An 18,349-nucleotide genomic window follows, 5' to 3' on the forward strand; every position below is an offset into this window, starting at 1 on the left:
TAGGCAACCCCCATTCCCGAATATGGTAATATCGCCACTGGGGCTGGTGCCCAAAAAGGAGTTGGGGCAATACCGCTTGATCCATCATTTGCCATTTCCAGAGGGGGAGTCAGTGAATGACGGGATCAATGAAGATAAGTGCAGGGTACATTATGCCTCCTTTGATGACGCGATTGACATGGTGAGGGCAGCAGGAAAAGGGGCCTTCATGGGGAAGGCGGACATTGAATCGGCATTCAGGCTGCTGCCCATTCATCCAGATAGTCAGCATCTGTTGGGTTTTAAAATCCAGGAACGGTATTATTTTGATAAATGCTTGCCAATGGGCTGTGCCATTTCTTGTTCGTATTTTGAGGCCTTTAGCTCATTTCTGGAGTTTACCCCAGAAGGGGATGGTGTTACATTATCTGGATGACTTTCTGTTCATTGGGAGAGAGGGAACAGACGATTGTCAAGGAATCATGCGGGTCTTTCAGGATTTGATGGGTGTGATGGGGGTACCACTGGCTGAAAACAAAACAGTGGGCCCAGTGACTTGCCTCACGTTCTTAGGAATCGAGATTGATTCAGTAGAAGGGCTTTGCAGGCTCCCCCAGGACAAAGTAGCCAAGTTGAAGGCAGCCATTACGGACTTAAGGTCCAAAAAGAAGGCAACTTTGAGGGAACTCCAGGTCATGGCAGGAAATTTGAATTTCGCAGGCAAAGTCATCCCGGTGGGGAAAGCGTTTGCCAGGAGCATTGAGCTGAAAATGACCGGGTTGACCCATGCTAGTCATCACGTCAGGTTGGGGGCTGATATCAGGGAAGATCTGGCGATGTGGGATGAATTTTTGGACTGTTTTAACGGGGTCTGCATGTGGAGAAGCTTATGCAACAGCAAGGAAAGGCGCAAATTGTTCACAGATGCATCAGGGGCGTTAGGGTTTGGTGCTAATCTTGGTGACCAATGGTGTGGAGCGGCATGGCCAGCGGAATGGCATGACCTGGGGGTCACCAAGGACATCACGCTGTTGGAACTATTTCCCATTGTGGTAGCATTCAAGTTATGGGGGGAACAGCTTACAAATAGCAAAGTGATGTTATGGTCATACAATCTAGGGGTGGTGCAGATAATTAACCTCGGTTCCGCCAGGGGCTCCAAAGTGTTACGTTTATTGAGAGAGCTCAGCAGGTGTATGCTGAAGTGGAATATTGAAGTACGCGCTAGACACATCCCAGGGGTACATAACACAGCCGCTGATGCTCTCTCTCGTTTGCAGCTGGGGAAATTTCGAGAGTGTTGCCCGGGAGCAGAAAAAGGGATGACGCCGTTCGATGCAAAGTGGTGGGACATGATTTGGGGGATCTAAGTGCCCTGATTCAGACGGCGTTAGCTCCAGGCACGACCGCAAAATATCAAGCATGCTGGAAGCGGTACCTAAGGTTCAAACAAGAGGAGCGGGGAAATACCTCGCTGGAAAGGCCCATGAGGGCTTTTGTGGGTTGGGGATGGCAATCAGGTAAAAACAGGTCATGGATGGCACATCACCTGGCGGCCATCGCCCATTTTTCGAAGCTAGAAGGGAGGCCAGATCCCACCAAAGAGCATTATATTTATATGGCCATGAAAGGGTGGGCCAGGCAAACAAAACCTAAAGGTGATGAAAGACGCGCCATAGATTATGTCAAATTACAGAGGGTGGTGGCCATCCTAGGGTTGATCTGCCACGGGAAATTTGAGGTAACATTATTCAAGGCAGCCTTCTCGTTAGCCTTCTTTGGTGCGTTTAGGGTTAGCGAACTGATCCCAGAGAACAGGAGCGCAAAAGGTTCAAATTATTTGCAGTTGCAGGATGTACAGGCCTCTGAGGGCGGATTAGCTTTATGGCTGAAAAAATCTAAAACAGATCAAGAAGGGAAGGGGTGTACGGTGGCGCTACAACCCATTGAAGGGAGCACGGTGTGCCCAGTCGGGGCCGTGTTCGAATTTCTCAAAATAAGGCCCCCATCTGAGAAAGGAGCCCCCTTCCTAATACACGAAGATGGCTCCTCTCTAAGTCGTTTTCAATTTAAGAGAGTGATGGAAATGGCATTGGAAAAAATTGGGGAGAAGGAAGGTGTGTTTGGCACACATTCATTCAGGATAGGGGCAGCGACATCAGCAGCGGCAATGGGAATGAGTGAAGCTACAATCAAACAGTTAGGCAGATGGAAATCCGGTTGCTTTCGGAGGTACATTAGGCCGGAAAAAATGTAAGGGTGACACGCCTTCTTCTTTCTCCCTCTCTATAGCACCTGCCCGGAAGAAGAAGATAGACGTATGGGTGGTGGGACACTCTTTTGTGTCCAGAGCAGGGGCCAGTTGGTCAAAAGAACAGGAGGCACTGACAGCGGGCGAGTTCAGGATTGGGTGGCACGGGGCGCCTGGTATGAAATGGGCACAGTTGCAGGGCAAATTGCGCAAACTTTTGACAATAGGGGGAAGCCCGACATCTTGATCATTCACTTGGGTGGGAGCGATTTAACAAGTTTAGGGACAGGGCCCTCATGCGGGAAATGATGTACTCCTTGCAGGATCTGGCAGGTCAGCTAGGGGAAACAGAAATACTCTGGTCAGAAATCATTCCAAGAAAAGATTGGAGGGGTGCTGACAACCAAGCCGCAATAGAAAGATCCAGGCGGAAACTAAATTGTGCGATGGCCAAATTTTGCAAAGGCAGAGGTTTTGGGCAGATTAGACACGGGCTCATTAACCTAAAATCACCAGAGTTTTTTGTAAATGACGGGGTTCACCTATCACCACTGGGGATGGAAGTATTTTTCTGGAACATCTGTACAAAGATCTTAGAAATGTAGGGGAGGAGCTAAGGGGGGAGCCACGGTGGCCGGAAACCCACACGTGGCGTGGCGGCGTTTGGCCGGACAAACACAGGAGACAGACTCCGGAAGAGCCAGGAGAATGCGGGAAGGGTCTTCACTCTTCCCAGACCCAACGCCCCTTGGGAGCCTAAGCGGCAGGGGCGGCGGGGAGGGACAATTACGGCTCAGCTTCCCCCAAGGAAACGGCACTCTCCCCGCTCAGGAGCACCTGCAGGGGCAGGCAGGCTCGGATACTACCAAAGCAGGGAGAGTTGGGCCTACTAATGGACTCTTGGGAAAGAAAAGGGGGAAGCAGGTTCTTGGACACGGAGTAGTCGCCGCATCTGGCAGACAAAGTTTTTCCACAGATATGTACAGTTTGGTTTTTGTTATATTGTGGAATAAAACTCTGCGGCTTTCTTATGCCAACAAACAAACAAGTCTCATTATGCACTTTCTGGGGGGAAAGGGCATTGTGAATGGTTATATGTGGGTCACAGGTGGACGGATGCCGGGGTTATGCTGTCTCTGCTACCTCTGCACCCGCGCTCGATCCGACGGTGAGCAGAGGGAGAGAGGTAAACTGTGGATTGGAATCCCACAAACCTTCTCTCATGTCTCCCACAGCTCTCCCTGCGGAGAGCTCTGCTGCTCACGACAAAGACTGTGGTGCCGTGTTTGTTCCACGTCCAAGCCCCTCTAATTTGCTAGCTTCGACAGACAAAATATTTACAGACTTTTCAACAGCTAAAGTACCAAAACTAATGGTACTAGCATGGCGCGCGCATACCATGAGAGCGCACAAAACTGACACCAGATCTGATCCAAACCTGACTGAGACATCATTGCCAGGAATGAGCCACCCTGATTGCCCGGCACCTAAAACAGCAAATTGTGTCTGTGCCCAAACTGACCCGGAACTCGACACTGGAAAGAGCAATACTGAAATGGAAGAGGTTTTTCGCCCCCCTGACACGCATCCTCATGCACTAAATGGGGGGGTGTGCCTTACCTCCACACAACAACAGAAGAGACTCGCTAGAAGTTGTGAACAAAATTCTGCAAGGCATCTCACTAATAAACAAAGCCTGCAACTTCTGTCCTAGAAGAGACAGCATAGCATCTGGCCTGGAAAAGAATTGGATGTCCTCTGTGCGCAACACTGAGGGCCAAGTTGGTGTTTGCCTTAACATTCCACAATGTAAACCATCTTATACCTGGAAAAATGTACCGCTTAACAAAGGCCAAGCTGACTGTCCGGATTCTCCTCACTTAGCCTGCTCCCAAGCTTGGGGCCCCACCAGCAGGACACTCAATCGCGGCTAACAAAGCACAGAGGTGCTAAACAAGCGATATCATATAACAGTGAACAGTGACACTTATGATTCCAGCCTCCCTTCTCCTGAGACATGCTCATCTGCCTCCTCGATCATAGAGCTTGACTTCCCAAAAGTCAGAAGATCAAAAGTGCCATTTCACAAAAAAGACGCCAGGCTGAATGAGAAATTTACCAAAGACCTACAATCGGTCCTGATGTCATCCATAGGAATCACGATCGCCCCCTTTTTAAATGGGGAAATAAAAAAAAATGATTTTATCACTGCAAATATTAATAGATCAAAAAGAGAACAACAGACTAGACAAAAAACTGCTGGCAGAGATTGCTAGAGAAGCTTTAAGCCTGCTAAAACAGTGACCTGCAATGTCCCAGGATTCCAACCACCGAGCTGGGATAGAGCCTCAGGGCGGGCAAAAGACTGTTAATGTGTGCTCGCCCATTCGGTCTCCTGATTTTACGCATGTCAGCAACCTCCAAAAGGAAAATTGCGCCTCGGAGCCTCAACTTACCATAGGGGCTCCTGAGACTGCTAAGAAGCCCAGAGAAACAACTGAAGAGCAAAAAACCCTATCCATAAACTCTGACTCCGGAGCCAAGTACTATGAACAGATCCAAGAGCAAATTAGCTGCCCCAGGGCTAGTTAAACCATGTGATCAAGGTTTAAAACCTGACAAATCAAAGATCCCGCAGGAACGATCAGGTGCCTATCCGGAAAAGACTACAGAAGAATTACCTAAAAATATGAACTTTGCCAGTGTCCTGGAAAGCAGTAAAGGTCCTAGTAACCTTGCGGCATTGGACCCACAAAAACCTTCCACATTGGCCGCAACAATAGACGTGGGTGTCCCTCGAGTGCCCTTGGAGACTCCAAACCCACAGACAGCTGAGCCAAAAAATCAAATATTCGACATATCCAAAGAAACTCTTCTCAGAAATTAGTACCAAATGGGTCAAAATCAGGACAAATGAAAAAAACGAAAAATCAAAGAACAAAAAATCTAAGACGTGGTAACAACTCAAGGAAATTTCTTCAAAATCTTAAAACTGTTAATGTCACTGTTAATAACACTCACACAGAGGAAAGATGCACAGTAAAGATAAAAGACCTCTCCACTGTCAAACCGACTGAAAAGACAGCTGGACTGGCCGCTTTATCGGAATTAGCAGACGAGCCTCCATTGATCTTATGGACCTCTCTGTGTATGAAGAGCTGGAGACAGAGGACAATGACTCTGAGACAGGAGTAGAGGACAGGGCAGCTGCCCCCCAATCACCAAAAACAACAAATGAAGAAAACGATTCAGTGCCCATCCAAATACCAGCTGGTGCTTCCAGAATATGCATTTTAAATCGGAAAAACTGCCAAGCAAGATGACCCCGAGCTTGTTCCCTCAAGTCCTATCTTCAAAACGTTGGAAGATAGGCGTAAAGACCTTGCTGAAACATGGACACTGCCTAAATCACTGATGGAAAAGAATACAGACTTGACGGATGCCATGCGCACTCACCGCAAACTAAACAAAAAAACTTCTGATGGCCTTGATTACAATAAGGTGCATAAAAACAGACCAGGTCTGGCCTGTAATCAGACATCCGATTCGTGCCCAGGCACTGATCAAAAGGGATGGTGTCCTGCGAAGAGGAATGAAAGAAGCCTTAGAGACAAATCTCAAACACCTTACAGAGCCTGGCTAGAACGCATAGAAAATGGTGACAAACTAAAGCTTAACCGCACAAACGTTCTATGCCTATTCCAACATGTGCCCTCTGTCAGAATAATACGATCTGATGATGTCAAGACTGTTGAATTTATAAATGAGGATCAAAATGACAAAATGATCCTGCACTTCAAATCTAGAATCGTTGTACTAGATGCAGCCTCTGCACTTATGTCTATGGGCTTTGACACTTCAGAAGAGTTTGAGAAACCTGAAACAGACCTCAGGACTGAAATCCAAAAAACTAAACATGACAATCTTCCCCGGAAATCGCCTCTGACTAAAAGAGTCATGGAAACAGAGCTAAAACAAAGCTCAGAAACTTTCAGAGAATGTGACCTCTACCAACGTCACAGCAAAGAGAAAATCACGATTGCCAGCTGTGCTATTGGAGATGCCTTGGGGAAACTTCCTAAAGATGAAAACATTAAAATCACAATCAAAGGAGATCGTGCCCTGGAAACAAGGTGCGCCGATTTGACAATCCCAAAGAACCAAAGTGGAGACTGGTTCTGGCTGGCTGAAGCTCTTTGCAGACCCACAAGACAGTAACGTCAGGTGGTAGAGGAGCCTCCCGTGCTTAAGATTGGATCCTGGAACACTAGGGGCTTCTCACATTTATTTCAAGAAGAACCCTGGCCAGCTGAGCTTGATGTGGTTTTCCTCCAGGAAACCTGGATGGCCACTTGTCCAATCTCTGATGCCTATGAAGTGGCATTTAACCCAGCTTTAAAAAAAAATAGAGGAAGAACAATGGCAGGCCTGTTAACATTCGTGAAAAAAGCTCAGAATGTCGCATCACTAACTCAACGAACCTGTCAGCTTTCATACAGGTGACAACGATCGCCATAGCCAGGATCCTAACCGCCAACATGACCCACTTCCATATCCTCAACATATACTGGAACCATATCCAAGCTGGGACAACTCTCTTTATAGACCAAGTATCATCCATAATTGACGAACTACTACTTGCAAATGAGTCAACAAACATAATAATATGTGGAGACTTCAATATCAACTGTATGGATATAAAGTTGAAAAACAACGAAGTTACTTATGTGTCTGACAATGCGGCCTCAAAGTGGATGCTGGAAATGGAAGCCAGAAACCTGGCAATGCTAAACGGAAACACCGGTGGCGACATACCAGCCAAACCAACGTGGAGGAGACACAAACAGAATTCCATCTTGGATTACTTTTTCGTATCAGAAAAAATTCAACAGTCCACATTGTCGCTTCTGGTAACGCTGATGTCTCAAAGCGATCATGAGATGGTGACTCTAACCCTGACAGTCGCAAAGCAGGCTGCTCACAAAACATGGAACCATCGGATTCTGGTGGAGCCAAACAGAGTGAGGCTGTCACTCCAGTCCGAAGAGGTCTCTAAAATTAAAGACACTTATATCAGAGAAGAACCTGGAGTGGAATATGCCCACCTACTACAACATTCTGTGGAAAAAAAAACAGGGATCAAGAAACCCTGGCTTTGTTAACAAACATAAATCCGATGTTGAGGTCATGAGAAGGAAGAAGGATTTACGCGCCACAATCAGACACATAAGATCTAAGATCTAAGGACACTGTAAGTTACTTGCAAGAAAAACGCGCTGCAAAACAAAAATATAAAAACTGGCTAAGATCTCACAAAGCCTCAATGTTACAAAAAGATGCAGAATTAATGAAACAAAAGATGAGAAACAAAAACTCGGCTGAGTTCTGGAGACTACTGAATGATGAAGGTGCTCCTCAATCTGCGCTGATGGCTAATATGGTATCAGAAGCAGGGTGGATTTCCCACTTCACAAACCTTTATAGCAAAAAAAGGGAAGTGGCCATATCCTACAACACTGACTCTAGTAAAATGGGACCTTAAATTCTCTAAGGAAGACATCCTCCAGATAATTAAAAACGCCAGTGTTTCAAGGGCCCCTGGACCAGACGGTCTGACTAACTTTACCCTAAAGCAAAATCCCGAAATATGGGCAGAGTTATGTGAAGATCTTTTCACCAGAATTTGCAGCAGGTGTGCTACACCAAACTCATGGAAGAAAGCAATTATCGTCCCCATTTTTAAAAGAGGAAATCGCATGGAGCCAAAAGATTACTATCCAATAGCGCTCCTGGACATGCTGGGTAAAATATATGCAACCATGCTGCAACAGAAATTATCACAATGGATTGTAGACAGTAATAACATAGATGTAAGACAGATGGGTTTCGTAAAGGGGGTTGGATGTGGCCTAAATCTCCTGCTGATAAACCTTCTAAAAATGGAAGCCATAAGATCTGGGAGAAAGGTCTACCTAGCCCTGATAGACTTCTCTCATGCCCTTGACTCCATTGACCGAGAATTACTCTGGAATAAGATGACCAACTGGGGCTGCCCAGTCTATTAGCCTCCATTAAAGAACTCCACTCCGCCACTAACATCAGAGTCCGCCTTGATCAGGGTGGATCTCTAACAGAGGAAATTAACACCTCTTGCAGTGTAAAACAAGGGTGCCCATTGGCAGCAATCATATTCAATCTGTTCCTATCAGACATTGGCAGTGCAATCGACGAGCCTCGATCCTTCTCTCCAAAAATACATGGCTCTGTGCTAAGCTGGATGCTGTACGCTGATGATCTGATTTTGTTAGATACCACGCCAATCGGTCTACAACGCAAAATGAACGCAGTAGAACATTACGTGGAATCCAATGGCCGCTCATCAATAACATAAAGAGCAAAATCCTGACGCTACAAAATCTGCAATCAGGCTGCCATCAGAAGAACAACAAACTCAAATGGCATTTGGGAAGAGAGAAATTAAGCACGGTGGAGAGCACCAGATATCTTGGCATGCAGATCAGCACAAACATAAATGATGACCCCTGGATGGAGACAACTAAAATAAAATGCCGACAATTTGCCTGCCAAGCCTCGATACTAAACAAAAAATACGGGAAGTTTTCACTCAAGCTGGTGATAACCTTCTACCAGCAGAAGGTGGTCCAAGCCCTCACATACGGAGCTGAAAATGCCTTCGGGTGCCCAGCAGAATTCTGGGCAACTTTAGAACACATATTTTGGGTGAAAATTCTCCATCTACCAAACAATATCTCAACAGCTTGTCTACAATATGAGTGAGGCCTGATCTCTATCAAAGCCCGGATCACCTGGAACACTCTTGCTCTATTCAGGAAAACCATCCTGACAGAGGTTGCCCCGCAATTTAGAATCCTAAGCAAACCTGGCAGCGGCAACCCTGACTGTCTACTATCTCTATGGTCTAAAAGATGTGAAGAGCTGTTGATCATGCACGAAACCAACATCAAAACGCTTCAGGACAATCCAGATCTGGTGAAGAAAAAGATATGGGAATCAGACTGGATCCGGAATAGCGAAGACTGAAGGATGGCCAAAACAATGAAGGACGCCCTGAGCGTAGCCAGAGCGTTTAACAAACTATGAAACTATGTAGTATTATTCCCGGACAACAGGAAAAGGTCTACATACATGCGATTTTGTCTAAACTTGATTAGAAACAAAGACCGAACAAAGAACTGGGCTGGAAGGGATAAGACAAACACAGTATGTAGATTCTGTGACACCTGTGATGAAACGACCAAGCATCTTGTATTATTCTGCCACTTCTTTGGAACTCAAAGAACAAAACGCTTTGGGCACTTGTTGAAAGATCAGTTAACGAAGAACGCTGAAGAATGGTGGCACTTGATGTTCACGGGTGTGGACACAAAACTGACAATTGCGCTAAACTTGGTTCTGGACGAGATTGAAGAGGGTGTTGAGGCATCAGCCAATGAAGCACAAAGATGACTGTATGGTGCGCAGTCATCCATTTGACTACATGCTGCACACCCATTGCTCTCCGACAAGGTTACCTTGGCAACGGAGAAAAGTGTCTTGTAAAATGGATGGAATTTCTATCTTCTGGATATAACTGATGTGGAGGCAGTTGATTTGTTGTATTAAAGGCTTGTATAAACCAATAAAAATAAAAAAAATAAAAAAGTTATTTGGCCTTGTTAGTTCTCAGTAGAGGGATTCTCATACTTGTATTAAATGTTGAAACGCTTTGGGTTGAACACTAAGTTAGTGGGGGTAATCCAGAGGTGAGCCCTTTTCTATTTGTGTCCTCAGAGAGCCTCATTGATGATGCCCAGAAATACAAGGTAAAAAGTGAGGTTGCTATTGAGACTCGTGTTCAGTGGAGAAATAATGTAAATAGCTCGAAAATGAAATCTTGAAAATGCACATGTTCCTATACTTTGCATTGCCATGCCTTTCAGTTCAAAAAGTTTCCATTGAAAATATGTATTTTCTTGGTGCATTTTATTTGCTTATTTTTTATAACTCTACTTTATTCGAATTGTCAGTTAAAACAAACCAGCAACTACAATAACAGAGTCACAATGCGCCACATCTACCTCTCATCCTTCTGTAAAGGTCACAGCCAATATTACTACTCGCAGTTCCGGTTCCAGGTCTTAAAACCGCGGCAAAAATGGCCGTGTATACAAAATATTGCGGCAAAAAAGCTGTGGTTCTACCGCCACAATCATGTAAAGGATGCAGGGGACACCCCCGCAACCCCCAGACCCATTATACCATTTAAGGGCAGCAGGAGACACCCCCCGCTACCCCCACTCCCCTTAAATGGTATAATGGGGTACAAACCACAGCAATTTTTTTACTGCTGACATTTTTGCCGCGATTTTATTACCCGATACCCAATTCAGTGATCACAAGATATCTTCGACAGTTCTGTAACTCTTTCCCCGCTCAGGAGTCGCTCTATTCATCCCGCTCCCGACCCCAATAACCAAAGCACTGATGTATGCCACAGTCACATTCCAATACTCACTGATCCAGTCCTGTATCCCAACATATAGGACCATCAGAGGAATACGTTTGAACCCATTTCTTGATTTCGTAGCTACATTTTGTCCAATTTATCAAGGCATCCCTTTTTTGTATAGACTAATATCTCAAATGTCATGCTTTCATCCATTCCTTTTTTCCAATTTGCTGTAGTAAGACCCTCTGGAGCACACCATTTCATTGTAACATCCCCCTTTCCACAACCACAGCAATAGCTACAAACCAGTTTTTAATAATTCGTACATGCCATCTCCCCAAGTGTCCAGTAGAGCCCCTGGTTTATCTGCCTATATTTTGATTCGTACTGTTGAAGATATTAGTCCAGTAATCTCGAAGTCGAAAGCACTCCCAGCACATATGAAAAAACATACCCCTTATCGCCCTACATTTCGGAAATTCATACCCTTCCCGTCCTCCCATTTTATGCAAACTTTCAGGGGCGTCATATACTCTATGTTGCATTTTAAAGTGAATTAGAAAGAGCCTAGCCCTCATGGAAACTTTCCTGGGCATGTGCAAGACCTCTGTCAAACCTACATCATCCACATCCCTGAAATCGCCCTCCCAATTTGACCTTGGCTTCACCAGTAGGGTTATGGTAGTATTAACAAATGCCTTGTAGATACTGGAGATAGGTTTGTGCTTAATCACAGTTTCTACCATCCTTCAATCAAGTGGGAAAGCTTTAGAAAGACCGTATCGTCGAGTTGAGTGTGAAGGGTGTGACACAGTTGTAAATATTGATAAAAATCTCCCCCTCTCAATCTGGAACTTAGTGTACAATTCTAGGAAGGTATTGATCTGCGTGTCCTAGTGTTAGAACCCCCATATCCATCCACTTTTTGAACCCCTTCAGTCCAGTCAACTCCACTAAGGACGGATTATACTAAGGGCAAAGACACGAGAGTAGCCCTGCCAGCCCATCCCACCATCCACTTACAGCCAAACTACGGGCCAGCGGAGCACACATACATTTAATTCACTCTGTAATACATGTATTGGTGTAAACCCCTCCCCCATCTGATCCCTTTATAGTCTAGTTTCTGCTCGGTACCTGTCTTCATGGACCCAGTCATAGCTACTTCATTTGTGATGCCCCATAATAATTTTGGAGGTTCGACAAGTCAAGGCCTCCCTCACATGCTGGTCTACAGAGTGCTATTAATGACGTTCAGGGGGTACCACAACCCCATAGCAGTTTCCGTAAACATCCATTGATCTTATCCAGCTCTGCTTTAGAGGCGCTGACCTGCCACCTACTATGGATGAGCCAAGCCAGCCCGTGAAAACAAAGTTTCCCTTTGACAGTTTTCAGTACCCCAATCTGCATGCCCAATTGGCCTTGCAAGGCTGGTGGTGTTTTGCTTCTCCAGCTTTGCATTGCCTATTAGGGAGGCAGGCTGAGATACAGCAGGGGGGATTCCTGTGCCTCGCCGCATATTCAGACATCCAGGGGCATTTAGAAGGAGTGGCTTCACGCCACATGTGCATTAATCAGGAAGTTCTCCCTGGTACCTGGGTCCTGATCATACTCTGCCAGAGGCAGAGAGCTGTCGTGGGAGCTTGAGGCAGAGTAAAGTCTGAACCAGGGCTGCAGGTAAGGAAACAAAACATTTATGCATGTGTGTAAGTGTATATGCGTGCATTAAAGGGTTTGTATCAGTAAGTGAATGGGGGAATGAATTAATGTGTATTGTTTAGGAGTGCATGTGAATGAGAGGGTGCATGTTCTATGGGTGTACATGTGAATGAAAGACTGTATGTTGTACAGGTGCACAGTTTACAGAGAGTGCATGAATGCTGTATGGGTCCCCAGGTACATGTAAATGAATGCTGTCTGGATGCATGTGTTTTTGGTTGTGTGAAGAAGCGGGCCTCTGAATTTGGCATGAGAGGGTGGTACATTTGCGCAGTGCCAAGCTGTCTGGCATGTATGTCTTCTTGATGTGGCATGACATGTTTTACTGGCATTAAGGGAAAAGCAAACGTGATAAGTATTACGTTGGTAGACTGGTCTACATTGGTGCAAATTGGATATTTTTTCTTACTGTGTCGTATTTTTTACTGGGCATCAAGGTTAAATGAAACAAGATAAGTATTAGTACATTACTAGACTAGTAAGTCTAGTAATGTACTAGAGTGCATTACAATGAGACTGCAGCCAGTCTCATTGTATTTTCTTACTGCGGCATGCAATTTTTTACTAAGCATCAAGAGTAAAGGAAACATGATAAGTGTTATTGTGTGGTCAAACTGGCCTGCATAGCTGCAGCCAGTCTGGGCATATGTTCTTACCGTCTGTGGCATGGCATCTTTTACTGGGCATCAAGGGTAAAGACAGCAGGATGCGTGTTCTTACTCGTATATACTGGCCTACATTGTTGAATTCAGTGAGGACATGTTTTCTAACTGTAGCATGGCATTGTTTACTGGCATCAAGGGCAATTCAAACATGATGTATGTTCTTACGCTGCCATGCTGGCCTACATTTGTGCAGTGAGCCTGGCCATTTTTTCTTACTGTAGCATGTTAATTTGTTCTTGGAAAATAAACAGAAGTATGTTTTTATATGGTAATACTGTGACATATTGATACAGCCTGCATGGAAACGTAAGGGCACAGGCAGCATGAAAATACGTTTTATTATATAATGGCATATATTTTGGGCAAATGCACCATGACAATGCACCTGTGTACTGTGGTGACTTGCATCTATAGATTTTTTTATGTATTATCCTACAAAAATGATTGATGACAAACTGAGTGGCTTGTTACCTAATTGTTCACAGACCATCATGTGCCTCATTACAAGGTTGGCGGTAGCCTTGCCGGTAAAACCGGCAGGTTGCTGCCAAACTTGCAATTCTTTTCAGCACCAGAGAAAGGGCAATTACCGGGTCACTATGGGCCAGCCTGACCCGGTAATTGCCCATTCGCAGGTGCCGGAATGCATTACTCCCCATTCCCATTTGAGGCTCGAAGGGCATAATGGGAATGGGGAGGTCGGATGCACCGGCACCATTGAGGACAGACCTGGTGGCCGTAATGGCACCCACAAGCAGAACTCAGTTTTCTGGTCTGGGAACTATGGTACTGGCCAGGTTACCGGTACCGTAATTCCCAGACCGGCAAACTTGTAGCGACCCGCCATGTGCTGTTAAATGTACCATTTTAACCCATTATTTTTCAAATGTTCTCAGGGGAGAACCCTCCCAACCCTTTCTGGTTGGTTTGGGTGCCCTCGATATGCTTCGTTGTTCCCACATATTTGTGGGAAACATTTGTGCGCCTCTAATTAAAAACAGCTGCAACTGGAATGGATTGTACAATGTAAGGGAAACAGAGAAAAGCAAACATCTTGGAAAGGGCAGTAATAGGCACCCCATCGACCATGGCTTGACATTGGCTTAAAGGCATCGAACAGTTGGTCCCAATTTAATCTAAAGAAAGTGTTCTTGTGTCTGGCTACCTGTATTACTAGACATTTAAAGGCATCAGGGCCATTTTTAAAGGACAATCATTCCACACCGGACTTTTCGCACCTTTGACATGAGTAAACTTGTGGCACAGTCTAGCTGTAGATGGGCATATATGATGCATAATTACAGTATCTAGGCATTTCAGGCTGCATCTGCCATATGGCAATATCTGGATGTGCAAGGCCCTCCAGGGCAGATCATGGATGCAGCTGGACCTGAGAGGCGGGAGTATTGGCTTTGGCAATGCTTGACCCTCGTGCAAGCTAAGCACAGCCAACCTCAAGCAACATATGTACACATGGGTGAGGTACTTAAAGCCTGCCTGGCGGTAGATTTACTAATTTATGAATGAATGGATCCAACGCCATAAACGAGGCTCAAGCTTCTCCTGCGAGCAATGGAATAAGCACCCCAAACACGTGGGCGTAGGACATGAGGGGCATGGGGGGACAAATCCCCCCCACAATTATAAGTGGGGGGGATACAATGGCATTTTTCCCCCCAGTTACCCCCGTGTGTGTGTCTCTGGAGTGCAGCATGTGCGTCTCTGGAGTGCAGCACGTGCAGAGGGGCACCGCAGGGCTCATGCTCACCTCTAGCCCACCCCCCTCCTTGGGCAGAACTGCTCCCTTCACCCCAATTACACCAGGCTGTGACAGGAGTCCAGCTAATGAATAGCAGATGTGGCTGGGGAAAGGAGGAACTCCACCACAAAAAAAATGCTCACACAGTTTAATTACATGTTAATCTTTTCCCTAAAACTGCTAGTTTGCCAGTTTAGATGACAGCACAGTCCATTACTGTAGCCACTTTGTGCACACAAATTGCTCATGGGGGTACGATTGCGGCATTCGCGGGACACGAGCGCTGTGTTTAAAATATAAAGCTATTTCTGCTGAGAACGGAGGAGGGAGGGGGGGTGCAATACTCCTGTAAGGGGGGATGAGGGATTGTCAGAAAAGAATACACGTTTTTAATGTTTTGCCAATCTGAAATAGAAATTAAAAAGGAGTACCATAAATTCCAAAATAGCTGCATAAAGACCGCATATGACATGTGCATACCAAACCTTCTTATCCCATTAGGGAGATGGGGGATCCTGTCCATTTGTTTGCTTTGCCTTATGGTACTTGCAGTCGTGTATTAATAATGGGAAATTCAAAACTACAAGTCCCAGAAAGAAAAGAAAAGAAAAAATAAACAGGACCGGGCGGGTTTCTCCTGAATGACAGTGGTGATGTTTTTATGCATGTGTGTGACCTGTAACCCAGTACCTTATTCGAAAATGGGGAAACGCGGCACTACAAGTCCCAGAATTCATGGGGAAAAAGAGGAGTGGATCTGCACCTTCTGCACGATATGGGACATGTTTGTATGCATGTGTCAGACATACGGAGCCAGTTACATATTTGAGAAAGGGAAAAGCAGCACTGCAAGTCCCAGAATGCAAAGAAAGCAAGCATCGGCAGAGCCAATAGCTTTGGCATTTGGTTAGATATTGTATAACCGTTTACCAGGCATTGTTAACATATACCCAGGTGCTTGTAGCATTGTCCGGCTGTTGCCACCTTAGTGCCTTTATGTCAGTGCTATGTTGAACATGTGCAAATTCTGGTCTTTTGTCAAACAACCTGGCCTGCCAAATGCCTATCCCATGCCTGAAAAAGAACCACAACGGTTGACTTTACATACACTTGTGCTCCAGCAGCTGCAGTGCTGTGATGTTTGTCATGCTGGCTATGTGGCAGGATGACGCTCAAACGATGAGGGGCAACCCAAACCCCCCTTTTCCTTACAACGCTGCTTCCCTTCAGCCCACGCCGTCAGACTCCCTTGTTATCTTGCAGGCAGTGCAGTTGCGCGAGTCGGGCAGAGGCATGGCGGTACTCGCTCCCTATAATCACCACACACGTGCAGCTTGTTCTTTCCTTGACTGAAGCAAGTTTAGGGAAAGCCCATTGGGTACCAGGTATCAAAGCGCTAAAATGCGTGGACAGTCCATTCTGCATCCCTGGTTACTGAATCTTTGCCCTTGTGCAAGTGCCATTTTGCGTGGCATTGGCATTTGGGAAAAAATTGCTCTAGTGCAAAAAAAAAACGTTCAGTGCATGTTACACCAGTGCAAATGTACCCTAGTGCTGATACGATCCCTAGTCACACTAGTAAGCACTAGGACACATATTACCCAGGTGTAAAAAGTAAGGCATTGAAATGTTTGCACTAGGGCACTCTTAGCACTTGCACACATATCTTGGGAACACTGCACTTGGGCTACTGGAAGAGTTCTGTAATTCGGCCCCAGGTTTACTAGGATTCTGCATGAGCTGAACATATGGCAGCCCTCCATCCAGTGTGTACCCGTGGGGAATGCAATGGTGAGCTAATGGGTGTGTTTCGTGTTTAGATATCTGTTTTTGATGCAGTGCCTCTTTCTTGCCTTGTTTCCTCATGGGGGGGTTTCTGACATGGCTGTAGTAGGCGGGAGAGAACCAATCACAACCACTCAATGCACAATCGGGCACTTCCATCTTTGTAATTTTGTAGGGGCAATCTGAGGGTTGTATCTCCACCCAAGGAAAGCTGGCCGGTCCACAATTCGAAAGCATGCAGTCAACGCTTGTGTGAGTGGTCTGCACGTTGTGGCAGCGTGTGTTCCTGTTTAATGGTTGGAGGTGTGCAGGTATCCTATTGCGCCATCGGTTCGTTTTTTGTATCATACGTTTGGCCTCCTGATTTTGATCTCCTGAATGTGTACCTTAATGTCTGTGTGACAGGTGGTATTCTTACTTATCGAGTTCTTTGACAAAAAAAAAGCAAAGTCCCAAGGTGTCCCCTGTGCCCCCCCAGATTTTATGGGTCACCTATGCCCCTTCCCAAACACCCCCACCTATTAACCAAACTAAATCCCAACCAACCTCTCCTGTTTTCGGCCCTCAAAGCTACTCTATTTAATTTGTAATTATATCAATACTGGCCTCTGGCTGTCAATATTATACATTCTGCAGTGTCCTCCAGTCTGACCCTGTCATATGTCGTTCCTTGCCACCGGGTATATGCCAGTCCATCCAGCAATGTTCTTATGTAAAGGCACCTGACAAGGCATGCCTCTGCTCTATGTTAGTGCCTGCTTAGTAACTCACTTCTATTCGCAAGCACACCATACTCTTAAATGAATGCAAACTGTAGCAACTCTGGTTGCGGGTCACCTGTGTGCAGCACTCTTGCTTCCCAGGTAGGTTTGCGCTTTATAAATCCCATACATGAACACAATAGCGCTGCAACACTCGTGAATTTCATACCTATGGCATTACTGCGTTCTGCACTTGTAATTCAACACTTTGCACCGACGTTGGCGCCCTTCTTCGACTTACAGGTTAAACCACACAAGTGGCGCCGGGATTGGTGCTGTTGCGCACACAGCATTTCAATCACTACGTCCGCACCAGTAACGGCCTTGCATTCGCCACTTGGTTATTGTTCCTTTAGTGCTGTGTATGTGAGGAGGCGCGACAAGGAAGAGTACTTACAGGTACTGCAGGTGAGAGAGGCCCAGGAAAGCGCCGTCCCCAATCAGCGTCAATTTGTTGGAGTTCAGAAGCCTGTAAAGAGAAGAAACAGAGAGACAACTTAACAGAGTACAGAAAATGGAGGTTGGCTGCCATTACACGGCCCTGGTGCAGTCTCTGTTGAGAGGTCGGGGCATTCCATCCTTGGGCAAGAAAGTGGACCATGTCCTGTCAGCTTAGCGGGGTCCAGTGTGCAGCGACAGTGGGGGATGACACTTAAGGGGGTCCCCTCCAGAAAGAGGCCAAACAATGAATGAGCATGGAGTCTGGATTCCAGGCTTCCTCTTCTCTGGACAGAAGGAATTTCACTGCGATCAGACCCTGCCTAGCCTGCGGGATGGGCCAAAAGTCTTAGGGCTTTCAGGATTTCCTCATAGTCTGTGGCGGATGGGATTGTCAGGGGCTGCAATGCATGGCATTGTATTGGGCTGTCGCTGCTAGCTTCCCTCACCACCAAGAGATTGCCTCGGACAGACAAGTCATACAACACCGCACTAGGGTCTAAACACGGTCTAAACACG

At 46.0% G+C, this 18,349-nt stretch overlaps 1 protein-coding gene across 2 annotated transcripts in view; it reads right to left on the reverse strand.

The window, feature by feature from the left end:
- The window catches only part of LGI3 (leucine rich repeat LGI family member 3), a 362,651-nt gene that overhangs the window by 215,507 nt on the left and 128,795 nt on the right, over positions 1-18,349 (reverse strand). For both annotated transcript variants that reach the window (XM_069617743.1, XM_069617744.1), the window contains exon 3: positions 17,790-17,861. In XM_069617743.1, coding sequence (XP_069473844.1) covers positions 17,790-17,861 — 72 coding nt within the window. The remainder of the gene's footprint in view (positions 1-17,789; positions 17,862-18,349) is intronic.

The sequence above is a fragment of the Ambystoma mexicanum genome, chromosome 10 (assembly GCF_040938575.1).
Source record: "Ambystoma mexicanum isolate Mex_15411 chromosome 10, UKY_AmexF1_1, whole genome shotgun sequence".
Lineage (NCBI taxonomy): Eukaryota > Metazoa > Chordata > Amphibia > Caudata > Ambystomatidae > Ambystoma > Ambystoma mexicanum.